Below are 14,218 nucleotides of genomic sequence, written 5' to 3' on the forward strand. Positions count from 1 at the left end.
GAGGTGGGGCCAGAACAAAACTTAGTTTTAATTTGATTCACCACAATTAACACGATTATTTTCCACGTACTTAATCATGTTCTTCTGTCACATTAAAAGCTACAGTTAGGTGGCATGTTTTACAGGGGGTCCAAGGGCCACACTGACACTGCAGCTGAGGGGACTACCTTTCTACCTTTATGGGTACTGCAAAGCTCTCTTGCATTCCACAGAAAACTAAAATAGGCACAAAAAGGGCAATGGACTCACACAAATTACGTCTGAGTGGCTAAACGAAAGGAGGCATTACTGCATGTCTATTCATATGGCTATACAGTACAAAAAGGCTGGGTTGTTGCTTGATCTTTAAATACTAACATTTTCAGTTGCAATGTGTAATTTGTTCTTAATCACACCTGTATATTTTATAACTCTTAGATGAGTTGAAGCACAATTCTGGCCTGGCTGTGCTGTTAAGGGTGTGACTGACATACTCTCCCCAAAACATACATGAATGAATTTCTTCTTATATTCTTCCTTAAAAAAAAAAACCTAACTTGCTTTAAGTCCCCTATCCTTTTCCTCTTTCTTATCTGTTGCTACAACAATCATCTTGCTAATTCATGCTCACCAGATTATATATATGCAGTTGAAGCCAGAAAACAAAATAAAACAAACGAAAAACAGCCAGCAATACTGAGCTTAGTGAGGAAATGCACAATGTGTTGTCACAGAATGTATCTAAGCTGTATCAGACAATACAGAAGTGAGTAGAGGAGCTTGCTTTATTGGCACCAGCCATGTATCTAGCACAGCATCCAATTCTGCCCAAGGTTTAATCCTAATTTTAATTTTAAAATATATGTAATATCTGTTTAACAAGAACTACTAATTAAATGGAAAACTGCATATAAATACAGTGATTTGCCACAGAGATGCAAATTTATAGTATTTAGAGATGCTTTGCAAGTGGATTACAAACATTCATTGCCACTGTCCCAGAAAGTGGATTAAAAAGTTCAGACCTGGCTTCGCGATTACGGCACTGTTTGAGAAGCCTTTCTTTCCCTCGCCGTTTCTCTACTTCCAAGATTTTGCGCTTATCGCATGCTCCCAAGTTGATCAATACCAGAGTGTCATATAATAGTTGGTCTTTCACTTCTTTGTCCAACCATGAATCAGTACTGAAGCTTGGAGAATGATTCACCTACAATCACAGAAATTGAATGCATTTGTAGTTGCTACAATTTTGCAATAAAAAGCAAGCGTTCTGGGGAGAACAGAGGAGAAATAAAAGCTTCTAGAGTTGATGATTAGCAGCTGGGTTGCTATGACCTTCCAAGTCCAGTTAGATGTTTGGAATTATCAGCTATGATAATCATCATATTGCATACCTGGGCATGTAGAGATTCAAATATTAATAAATATTTTTCCCAAGTACTGAGTTCACTTATTACATGTTCATGTCCCTCTATCCTCCAAAGAGCCTAAGGAGGGATGCAGGATCTTTCTCTGTGGCCTTTGCTCATTATGAGTAAAATTAAGTGAACACTGAAGAATTCTGAACTGGAAATGTAACTGTCTTTGCTGGGACTTTTGTGAAGGACATACCACTATATCCTTTTTCTACTTAAATTTCTACATAGGTATAGGATAATACAATTTTAATATAAAAGTCTGGGGCCATGATCTAAATAAAATGTTTACATGTTTGGAAGGGATATTAGATAATATCAATGCTTTCATAATTACATTTATATTTGAATTCATGATGTAAAATGTTTGGTATTGCTCTCAGTTAGTTGTTAGTTGTCGTCAAGTTGTTTACGACTCATTTTAACAATACAATTGTATAAATGTTGTATGCTTAATACATAGTATTATTTTCTTGTCTTTATTTTATTGACATCACCCCAGTTCCTACTGTGACAAGTTAGAAAGCTAAATATATAAAACACAAGAAATATATTGTATTATATTACAATTAATGTGCAACAGATTCAAAATAAAGATAAATATTTCAGTGCACAAAGTGTAACCAGTCTGTAAAAATCCCACCATAGGATATTTAGACAGATCCAAACAACCAAGAGTATAACTTACATTTCAAGAGGCAAGGTTTTTTTTTTCTAAATTACCAGATACAGAGCATTAAAAGTAATTGTTAGCTATCACTGCCAAGACTGGCATATGAAGCTCTCAGAAGGTGACTGGTTACACTATGAGAAAAAAAAAAAGCTAAATAAACTATTGCTATAACCCTAATTCTTCTAGCAGATTTCTTCTGCAACCAATTGAGTCTTCCCAACTGGTAATTCCCAAACACCAGAGTGTTACAGTATTTAATTTTAAAGCAACATTCTCTGTTGTCTATCGCCCTCTGCTGGTAGTCCATGTGATTGGAAGTATTGCCACAAGGCACCCATTGTTGAAGCAAAGAGATAGAAAGGGAAAATGTTACAGTAGAGCTTGAGAAAGGCATGGGAGAACAGCAGTTGTCTTAACTCCAAAGGAGATAAAAAGGGGTAAAGATTCTGAATCAAAGAGACTTTCCAGTAGACAGTTCTTGCTGCTACAAATGAGGAAGTACAGTAGAGTTCACACTAAGAAAAATTAAGCAGAAGTGGTGGGAAAAATAGAGAGTTGCAAATATTTTTATAAATTCCATGAATAAGGTAGGGCAATTGTCTAATAAAAGCTTTCTGTGGAAGCAGTCAAAGATAGAGATCTATTTGTTTTGAAGGAAGGAACATACCTCAAGCAGCCATGGTTTGAGTTTTCGATCCAGCAAGATATCAAATCCCAGAATCTCAAAACAAGCACTCCACATGGTGTGATTGGGAAAGCAAGTGAGATAATTATGTTTGATAATAGGATGGGCTGATATCAGCGTTTTAATAACAACATCTTCAATATCCTTCCATATTGGTTCTGTATCATAACCATTTTGCTCCATGTACTTATTAAAGGTGGACAGCTTCCTTAAAAAAAGGGGAGGGAGGTGGAATGGGAACACAAGCCAGACAATGTATTTGAAAGATTTACTTCTCTCTTCCACTTTTTAATCAACCACAAATTAACTCCATCTGCTAAACCACATGCAAACCTTTTTATTTCACATAAAGTCATTTAGAACAGCAAGCAGTCCATAGTTTAGCTCTTACAATAACTAAAACAAATACTAATTAACACTTGGAAGTGACCGGATTCACACATTGTGTTACCCATGGTTTCCTGAATAACCCACTGCTGGCTGAATTCATATTGTACACTAAAACCAAGCAACCCATATTACGGCTTAGTTCAATGGATAACCTCAGAAATAGTTTGTCATATAAACCAACCCCACAGCTGAAATTACAAATTAGATGGATAAGACAGAGCATAGAATCATAGGGTTAGAAAGGACCTTGGAGGTGTTCTAATCCAATCCCCTGCTCGGGGCAGGAATCCTCAGACTATCCCAGACAAATAACTGTAAAATTTTTGTTCTGAAAACTTCTACTGATGGAGCACCCTGACTCCATGAGGCAGGGTGCTCCATTGTTTAATAACTCTTGTAGTCAGGAAATGTAATCGTATGTGAGAAAGACCTTGCAAGATGGGGTGAAGAGATGTTGCCTAGGGAATGGTCAGATAAAAGAGGGCATAGTTCGCAGCTGCATAGTAGGCAGAGCAAGAGGCTCAGAAGGGACCCTCCCTAGCTTCTTGGGCTGTAAAGGAGATGGTGGGAGATTTGTATTTTCAGACTTGCAAGATTCTGTTAACGCAGCCTTACAATAAAATAGAATTAGGTCATCTGGTTGTGTTTCCTGTCTGGTCTACCTGGGAAAGCTGACAGGAAATTTATCTTTATTTTGAGTTTGGATTTCTGTCAGTAAAGCTTCTGCTCATTAGTTCTTGCCCAACCTTCAAGCCCTACAGAGAATAAATCAAGACCTTTTTCCCCGTGACAGTCCTTCATGTATTGGAAGACTACTATCATGTCTCCCCTTAGTCTATTCTTCTTTAGGCTAACCACACTCAGCTCTTTCAATCATTCTTCACAGGATTTAGACTCCAAGCTCTCACCATTTTTATTCCTGTTCTCTGTACTCTTTCTAGTTGCTCAGCATCCTTCTTGTATTGAGTTAGCCAAAACTGGGCACAGTATTCAAGGTGCAGTCTGACCAGTGCAGCATAGAAAGGAACTAACATTCCCATGACTTCTACATTATACTTCTGTTGATGCACTCCAATATTACATTGGCTCTTTTGGCAGCTGCAGCACACTGCTAGCTCATGCTTAACCTGGGGTCTACCAGGACATCCAGATCCTTCTCTTAAGTAGCTTTGCTGAGCCAGGTACCATCTTGTACCTGTACATCTGATTTTTCCTATCTCAGTGCAGAATTGTAATTTCTTACCACTAAACTGCATTTTATTGGAAAAGGCCCAGGGTTCAAGTCTATCAAATTCTTTTGAATCTTGAGCCTGTCTTCTAAGGTGTTAGCAATCCTGCCCCTCCCCATTGTCCCAGCTTTGTGCCATCTGCAAATTTGCTGAGCATTCCTTCAATCCTTTTGTCTAAGTGATTTATAACTGATGAAGAGCACTGGGCCCTCTCCATGTAGACATACTGTAGACATGTTGAGTATGGTTGTTCAACCAATGACAAATCCATATAGCAGTAGGACTATCTATCCTACATGGTTCCATTTTATCAAGAAGGAGGCTATGGTCAACTTTATCAAATGCCATTTTGAAGCCTAGGTACACTACATCCACAGTTTCCCACAGCAGTCTACTAATCTTATCTATTTGCTTAAAAAAAAAAGCAGTACAGGTAGTCTTCACTTAACAACCATTCATTTAGTGATGGTTCAGCCTTATGCCGGTGCTGAAAAAACTGACTTACACTGGTACTCACACTTACGACCATCACAGCATCCCCACAGTCACGTGATGACAATTTGGATGCTTGGCAACCAGTTCGCGTTTATGACCGTCACAGCATCCTGTGGTCACATGATTGCTATTTTCAACCTTCCCAGCCAGCTTCTGGCAAGCAAAATCAATGGGGAACCAAGTGATTCACTTAACCCCTGTGGGGATTCGCTTAACAACCACCGCGAAAAAGGTCATAAAATCAGGTCATTCACTTAATGACCGCTTCTCTTAGCAACCAATTGTGCTTGTTAAGTGAGGAGTACCTGTACAATTTGCCTGGTACAACCTATTTTTAACAAACCCATGCTGTCTTCTAGTAATCACCTTTTTCCTTTCTAAGTGCTTCCAGACCCAGTGCTTGATTATCTTTTCTAGGGTTTTCCCAGGTATTGATGTCAAGTTGATTGATCTGTAGTTACCCGGGTCCACTTTTTCCTCTTTTTAAATATTGGAACATTAGCTCTTTGCCAATTTTTTGGCACTTCCCCTGCACTCCACGAATTCTTAAAGATTATAGTGAGTGGTTCTGAGATCACATCTGTCAGTTCCTTTAGCACCCTGGGATGTAATCCACCTGGCTCTGGCAATCTGAATTAATTCAAATCAGTTAGGTGTTCTCTTACCACTTCCTTGCCTATTTTGACTGCATTTCCAGGATGCAGCTTTTGAAAGGTTTGGCTTTTTTGTTTTGCAAAAAGACAGATGAAAAATAGGAACTAACTAGTTCTTCCTTCTCCCTGTTGTCTATCACCATTTTGCCATCTCCTCCACCACTGGGCCATTTCTTGGACTTTTCTTTTGTTCTTCATATATCCAAAGAATCCTTTTTTGTTATTTTTGGCATTTACTGCAAACCTCAGCTCATTCTGAGCTTTGGCCTTCCTCATTCCACCTTACAGATTTGTGCTATTTCTCAGTATTTTGCTTTTATTATATGTCCTTCTTTCCATTTTTAAAATTTGTCCTCCCCCCCCCTGAGTTTATCAGAAAGTTCCCTATGCAACCACACTGGTTTCATTTCCCATTTTTCTTTCTCTTTGGTATTATTTGTTTTGGCCTTAGTTATCTCATTTTTCAGAATTTCCCAAGCCTCCTGTTTTTCCTTTTAGGATTTCCATCTGTGGAATCCTTCCTAATTTTTCCCTTAGCTTTTTGAAGTTGGCTCTCTTGAAATGTAGAATAATATGGTGAATTCTATGATTACATGGTCACTCTCTCTCACAGTTCCTACAATTGCCACTTCCTCACCCATTTTTTCCTGTTAGTAAGTATTAAGTCCAGCATAGCTGATCCCTTAATTCCTTCCTCCACTTTTGGATGATGAAGGCCAATCTAATAGGCATTGCCTTAAAAATACATTGCATATATCTGATCTAAAAGCTTTTATAGTTCAAATTTAACATTTCCTTTTTTCGTAAGCCAGGAACGCCCTTCTACTCTCTGGCCTAGTTATTAATCTGGGTGGGAATCAAATAACTTCTTGGATATGAAGTTAGAAATAATTTCTTGGCCTTAGAGTTACATGAACATCTGCTCTTCTTTGTTTATGGATCTGGCACACTGCAGATCCTGGTTTTGGACAGCAGCACTGCACTGCAGAAGTAAGCACTGCACTGCTGGTATTTGACCCATTTACTGGAAAACCATGAGGATACTATGGAAAACTATGCAAAGCAAGCCACTTTTTGCTGCAGTGGGTAGAACACTGCAGAAGAATAGGAGCCAGCAGACTAAAATGTTGTTAGTGATCAACTGAAAATCCAAAAAGAACCCTGGGGGCGACAGGAGGAGGGGAGAGAAAAATGGAGGTGGCAATAATGAGATCAAACTGACCGTTCTGTGTAAGATTTAGAAGGAAAAATAATAAAACAGGGGGCAGCAACCCAGCAGTTCCATTTCAACAAATTCATTTGTACTTCCTTTAGGGGGGATAAATCCATTCTCCTCTCGCCTCCTCCAGACTCCCGCTGTTATTCATCTGAGCTTTTTAAATGATTTACATCACTTAATGACAGAGAATGAGCCACATGCCAGCTGAATTTGGAGAACTGTTTCCTAAACAAGTCTAAAATGGCTGCAAAGATTCATGAGAGCGACCCCTCCCAGCATTCCCCCAGCTATGATTATTTTAGAAAACATTCTGTACCTCTTACTACCAGAGTCTTCATCTCGTACAAAATTAGCACTGTGCTTGTTAATTGAATAATTAGTCAGGTGCATACAGACATTGTCCTGTAAATAATTAAACAACAAGCAGGTTATGAGGCTAGAGAGATTTTAATCCGCATTATGTTCTTTTCTCAAGACTGGAGGGGCAGAGGATGGTGTGTGAAACACCCATACTTCATGAGATGCTAGTGAAGCTTAAACTGGCTGGCTTTACATCCCTTTCAGATGTGCAATTATATTTATCTTACATAGTTTTCCTTAATTTATTTTGATGATGGGATTTCAAGAACATAAAAATGAAATCCCTTCCAGTATGTGGGAAGAAGCTGAAACTTCTGTACTCTAAATTCCTTGATCAAAATAAATTATTTAGGAAAGCAACATGAGATTTGTATAACCATAGATCTGAAAGAAACCTAAATCTACCTAAGTACTTTTGTGAGACACTCAGAGCACAACTAAAACAAATAAGAAATATATATTAAAGAAAAATTATACTGCTTCAGATAAAGGCTGATGACTATTCCATGGTCTGTACCAAAATGAATAAAGAGAGATAAAATACTTTATTAACCATGTGTGATCCTCCAAATATTGGTGAACTATAGCTTCCAGCAGCCTAGCCAACAGTAAAGGATATTGAGAGATGTAGTTCAGGAACATCTGAAAAGTTACATATTCTGCAGCCTTACCTTGCCTGTATGATGTTAGTCTATGTCTCACACAAACATCTATAACAGAAATACACATCTGGAATCTTGCAGCAGTAAAAGTGTTTGGGGGCAGTGATTTGAAGTGGTGGGCAAGAAAGGGTTAAACGCTTTCTACCCTGCATTGCTTCTCTCTTCTAAATTGAACCTACCTAGGTGTTTGTCTTTTACAAAAATCAGTCCTGAGACAGAGATAGCTATCTAGGTTCAAAAGCAGAAAATGCAAAGTAAATTATAGGCCCTTCCATATACTGTGCAATGGCTATGCTAATCCAGCACTGTCACCACCATGGCATGTGACCGTGGCTTTTAGCTCCTCAGCTGCTGTTCAAGAGAAACACAGCAAAGGCAACACTCCCCATTGATAGGAATTTCTAACTTCTCCCTTCTGTTGGCTCCTAGGGCTTGCCCTGCCCTCCTGAAACAAAGACACTAAGACAGCTTGGCACTAATTTTCCTTCTGTTTGTTTGCTGTTAGGAAGGGTAGTTTTGCTGTGCTCCCACACATTGGCTAATTGTCGTCATCCTCATCCTCATCCTCATCCACATCCTGAGCACAAAAAGCAAATATGGCCAGGTAAGAACAAGGATGGGGGTGAACCACCAGTTAGCTGATAATTTTCAATGCCTCTTCACTGGACAACTAGAGAAAGCACTTGCTACTCCAAGTGGGAAGGGGAGGACACATGGAAGACCACACAGTCAGAAACATCTGCAAGGGGGTACAACAGCATACAAAATGGTGGGCATGACTGGGTGACACTCCCCCTGTCTGGATGCCCCTTTACATGAAAAAATTGTTGACAGTTTGTGATGTGTGTGTTTGTGTGTGAAATCAGCAGATTTAATCTTCATTCAAAACAGAGGAATAGCTCATTCTTATTTAAGGGGACTGTTGCTAACACTTGTCAATCTACCAGTGTGAAAAAAAATCATATATCAGTGTAATTCAGTAGCAAAGGTTCCTCTGATCTAGTGAGATTTAAATATTAATTTTTGGAAAATATTGAGAAACCACTAAAAAAATGGTGGGGCTTGAATTGAAATCCATTGATATTTTAGTATGACTACTTATGTCAACAGAATTCTGCCTTTTGACTCACCAGATTGCTTTGTGATGGGTCTGAATACATGGATGTTGCAAAACGTGCAAGACCCTCCTTATAAACAAATACCCGTAGTGGATCACATGATGTCACCAACACATAAATCCGAAGATCAAACTTGAAACCATCAATAATAAATGGCTTGAGAAAAGAAGATAAATTTTCAATTAAATATCTACAAATGCAACTTCATCTAGAAAACCATACACTGGGCATTATATATACTTCAGAATTTTTGCTAATTTCTTATAGTCTAGTGAAAATTAATCCACATGTACTTTTTGATCAAGGGAATCCAAAAAGCTCTTTACTATGTGAAATTACGAAGAATGTCTTGTACTCAGTCTCATTCATGTGATGGGACTGAGTACAAGTACGTACTGAAAAGGACACATGTAAGACCATTCTTAGTGACTTCCTAAACTAGAAAAGCTCCTTCTGAAGATATTCATTAAAGCTCCTTTGAGTTTTTTCTAGAAGCACAGAAGAACATGGGGGCTGGGGGCTGCTAAATAGTCATAGATTAATAGAGATAGAGGGGGCTTTGTAAGCCATCTAGTCAAACCTCTTGAATGATGCTGCACATAATCAACTTTAACTGCATACTCAACAGATTGCTATCTAAACCAGTGCTTTAAGATCTTGAGTAAGAAAGGGCCTACAATTTTTCTGAGTTGGGAGGACAATCCGTGGCCATAAGACTGCATGTGGCCATTGGCTTAATTTCTGCAGGAAGTTGTAGTACTTTCTAAAAGTACTGAAACTTTTAGTAAAGTATATTGTCCTTTCCAATAGCCTGTTGCTTTGGAGAAAAAGAAAATGGTATCAGAAAGAAAAAAAAAGTGTGCCAGAAACAGAAAGGGGTCTTCAGCTATGTTTAGCTTGAGCCCCACCCACTCATTTCAGCTGACTACTAGATGCCCCTGGAATTGTTTCTGAGGATATGCAACGTTCAGTTAAAAGAGAGAGTTGCCCACCCTTGCTCTAGTGAAGTTGCCATTGTTGATCTGCCTTTGCTAGCATGAAGTTTCTCTTATTGTTTCATTAAAATCCATCTCCTGTAACTTAAGTCCATTAAATTAAAATTTGCCCTCTGGGTAGCAGCAAACAGATATTGAATAGCACCTTTATGACCCCTCCAAGTATTCACTCCTCTAGGCCAAATATTCATTGCCATACCGCAGTCTGTACTGTGCTAAAATCATCCCCAACAACTCCTAGCCCCATTCTGCCTTTCCTTCATGGAATCTCACTAAGTTCCAAAGGCCACCAGCATAACAGAGTGATATCACCCTGACAGAGCTTTATTCATGTCAGACAACCAGGGAGCTCATGGGGGTTGGGTGTCCATTACACTGAAGTTACTCCTACTTTCTCCATTGTGTGATCAGGGTTGTTGGGGGCAACAGGCAAAAATGCACGAACATATTCTAGCCATGACTGACTTGCACCAAAATTAAAAAATTCTTTATTTAAGGTTCTCAAGAACTGGATCTTTTGAGCAAAATGACATGCAGTAGGCACAACTTGGAGATGGCATTATCTTCTGCATCTGATGCACAACTTTTTAAAGATCTGATAGATTTCCTTGTCTTGTTGTCCACACCCCTGATCATCTTCACTGTCCTCCTCTGAACACATTTCAATTTATCTATGTCCCCTTAAGCTACACTGCCCAGGACTAGACACAGCATTCCAGATGTAATTGGATATGTGAGGAATAAAGTTGAATGATTAACTTCACATGATATGGAAACTCTGATTCTGTTACTGCAATCTAACATTTCATTCATCATTGTTTCCCAGTTACATCATAATATTAACTCATGTTTGGACTGTGACAGACTGAAATCTTAAGATCCTTTTCAAATCTACTACTAACAGGCTAAAATCCATTCTCTTCCATGTATGCATGTTTTTTGTTTGTAACCTGTGATTTGCTTGTTTGCTTTTCTTTATTTTAGTAATTCTCTATTGTATCAAAATAATTTTAAATATTTTCCTACTTGGGAGGTATTACTTATTTTTCTGCAAATTATGACATTTTCAGATTATGACATTGTCAAATTATGACAATGATTCCATCTAAGTATTGATTAAAATGTTGAATAATACAGATTCAGCCATAGTTATTCTACTTTGTAAGATACTGTAGTGTACATATACTTGATGAAGAATTCAGTCTGAAACCAGTTTTCTAACGAGCTCTAAATTTACTTGATTTTATAATGCAGCTTGTATTTTAATGATCTGCTAATTAATTTAGACTGGAACTTTATAATCAAAGTCTGGCTGATTTCCCCCAGGATTCTGCCCCTCTCAACTTGTTGCCTAACTGTGCTCCCTTTAGCTATCTTCATTCTTTGTCTCTCCTTTCAGTGAGTTTCCCCACCTCCTCACCCGCCTTCCCATGATTTTTGAATGCTTTCACGCAGACAGCATGAAGTTCTTCCTATTTCTAGATGCCGTTTAGGAGCTCCCACACTTTAGTCCACGTACTTCTCTCTTACAGAACAGCTTCACTGTCAATGGTTTTTGGTACAATGATTTAATTCCTCAGTAACAGACTGCTTTTAAATATCTGCAAGTTTTAATTAAAAATGCAGGTAGCAACACAGCAACACAGGTAGCCTGTTTCAATACAAGAGGATCACCTTTGAGATATAGAGCTGGCAGATCATATCCTCCCCAGGCTTGATATCTCTTACAGTTTTTGTGATGAAAATGCCTTTGCCTTGACAACCAGAGTCTGGTTTACAGATGTAGGTTTTATGTTTTTTTGATCTACCAAAGGCCTGCAATTCACCATAGCTGAGAACAATGAAGAGGAAAGCAAAAACAGATTATTTAAAAGATATATAGTACATTAGCCTAAGAATACTCCAAGCTAACAGCCCTAAAACCATCAGACATCTTCCTAAGTGACAGGGAATTATGGGACCTGAAATCCAATAAGGGATAATATTCAGTTGGGAAGGCTACCTCTCAAAGTCACCCCTACTGGAGGTGGGGGGTGGTATTCTCAGAAAGTCACAGAAAACTGATATAATTTTTAAAGAATTAGGGTGCTTAGAATTTAAATAACAGAGTGGTTAGAATTCTCAAAGAAACTTATATACTTATTTTTAAAATCATTTGGCCCAAATTTACTTGCATATATCAATGTTCATCTTCTAAACCTTTGTAATGAAAAAGAGAAACAAATGAAGAGAAAAATACGGGACATGAGTTTTATAAAGACTCACTCAGCAGGAAGACACCAGGTCTTGGGAAAGAAGTTAAATTCCTTGGGAAAAAGCTTTAGCATTCTGCCCATGTTCCTGGCTAGAAGGTCCTTCCTACAGATTTCTGTCATCCCAGGGAAATGGTTTATTTTCTAGAAAACAAGATCAAAGTTAAATCTTCAGTGCAATCTAAACCTTTACATCTTTTTCACAAATAAAAACAGATCCTTTAGCTCCATCTCAGGGTAACAGCAGATACCTGGTAACTTTTCATCTCCATTACCCGATCCAGAGAGACAGAATAATCTGTCCAATACAAGATCCAGTCATCAATCTCGGTTGCTTCCCGAAGCCCACACATCTTGGCAGCCCGACGTACTGTGTGATAGGAAGAGAGACGATCACATCAGTTTCATGTAGAAATGGAGGAACAAGTTCCATTCAGAGGGATATATCATAAGTTAATTACAATGAGTAAGATATGCATTTTAATCACATGGAAAAAATATACCAGATTATTGTTGGCTTAAGATGAGCATGTGCCAAATTCCAGTTGGTGAACCTGTTAGAATTCCTCTACAATCTTATCTTCAAATTGTTATTCTCACATTGGATAATATGAGACAGCTTTGAAAAGCATCAATACATAAATTTAGGGAGTATAATAAAGAAAAAAAATGAGATATACATGTGAATATTGAAGTTGAATGTTAGATTCAAAAATATTTTTAATTTTTTAAATCAAAAGCTGGGCTCCTCAAAATCTCATTAGAGCTATCTGGAAATGGCTTTTTAAATAAAATTGTGGGCTTTTTCCTTACCGAACCGAGAAATACACTCAACCTCATAATTGTAGGCCACACTTACCACTCTCATATTTACAGTTGGTCAGATTTATCACTGGTCATCTGGAAAACATAAAAAGAAGAAGAAAGACAGAGGCAGACAGGCAAAACCAATTCATAGCTTACTGCAAAGCATGTAAGAACCTTCTGGTTTCTGTGTCTCTTCCAACCATGGATGGAGTGTTATTGTGGAGAATTGAGAGAGCTCATTGAAATCCCACCTTGGTTATGGGCTTCCAGAAGGACTGAATCTTAGCTTATAATACACCACAAGAAAATGATTACCAAATCAGTATTAAACATTACTTAAATTATGTATAATAATTATGCTTTTTTAAATTGCACTTTGAAGAGGGCTAGTATACATTCTCAAGCCTATACTTATTCAGGACTACAAAGATGGGGTAGAATATTTGTAAGGGGGAACCCACAAGCAAAAGTTCTGATTAGTCTCTTCCATGGCTCCTGTTTCTCATCCGTACCCTTTCCTCTGAACCTTTTTTCCATACCCCGTGTCTACCTTTGTGAATGCTTCTTCCCTTGTAAATGCTCTTTCATTTCTATATGTTGTCAAGGAAACATGAGATTGATCATAACATATAAAGTTATCCAGTCAGCAAAACTATTAAAACCTTCATATAAAAACCTTGATGTGTTTTTCAATGTCAGATTAATTCAGGCCATTGATTTTCTTCTGGTATTACTCACTTATTCTAAATAATCTCATTTGTACTTTGGTACTTCCCACCAGATCGCTTTATCACACCTTATTCTGCTTTCCCAAGAGACCAGGTCAGACTGCAGGATTATGGGAGATGATCTCAACACATCTGGAGTACACCATGTTGGGGAAGGTGATCAATTATTTGAATTAGTCAATTTTTTTATTGTTGTGAATGAAGATATTTATGTAATAATTCTTTATAAAAGAAATGTGCTTTTGTATGTCCTGATATTCAGGAATACAGTAAAGATCAAATTATTGTATCAAGCTCTGTGGTTTGAATCATGGATGTGAGGAGATACCATGTAATGGAAGGGGGTATTCTGTGGTAATTTTAATGTGTTACTTTGTTTTTTGTTGTTACTGTTGGATTCTTTTAATACCCATTGCAAATTGCCATGAATCCTATGGGAGTCATTGATACAACAATCAAATGGATGGATTTATGGAAACTTGAATGCTTTGAATGTCTTTTTAGGATGTAATACAGATACAATATCATTATGCTGAAGCTCATATGCTATGATTCTAT

General features: G+C 37.9%; 1 protein-coding gene across 1 annotated transcript in view; it reads right to left on the minus strand.

Moving 5' to 3' along the window:
- Positions 1 to 13,842, minus strand: part of TTLL6 (tubulin tyrosine ligase like 6) — a 28,991-nt gene extending 15,149 nt beyond the window's left edge. The window contains exons 1-8 of the mRNA XM_063300813.1: positions 12,985 to 13,842; positions 12,377 to 12,495; positions 12,139 to 12,269; positions 11,548 to 11,704; positions 8,891 to 9,034; positions 7,055 to 7,140; positions 2,735 to 2,960; positions 1,005 to 1,186 (exon numbers count right to left, since the gene is read on the minus strand). Coding sequence (XP_063156883.1) covers positions 1,005 to 1,186; positions 2,735 to 2,960; positions 7,055 to 7,140; positions 8,891 to 9,034; positions 11,548 to 11,704; positions 12,139 to 12,269; positions 12,377 to 12,478 — 1,028 coding nt within the window. The 5' untranslated portion in view covers positions 12,479 to 12,495; positions 12,985 to 13,842. The remainder of the gene's footprint in view (positions 1 to 1,004; positions 1,187 to 2,734; positions 2,961 to 7,054; positions 7,141 to 8,890; positions 9,035 to 11,547; positions 11,705 to 12,138; positions 12,270 to 12,376; positions 12,496 to 12,984) is intronic.
- Between the last annotated feature and the right edge of the window lie 376 nt (positions 13,843 to 14,218).

Source organism: Candoia aspera, chromosome 4, assembly GCF_035149785.1.
Source record: "Candoia aspera isolate rCanAsp1 chromosome 4, rCanAsp1.hap2, whole genome shotgun sequence".
Taxonomy (NCBI): Eukaryota; Metazoa; Chordata; class Lepidosauria; order Squamata; family Boidae; genus Candoia; species Candoia aspera.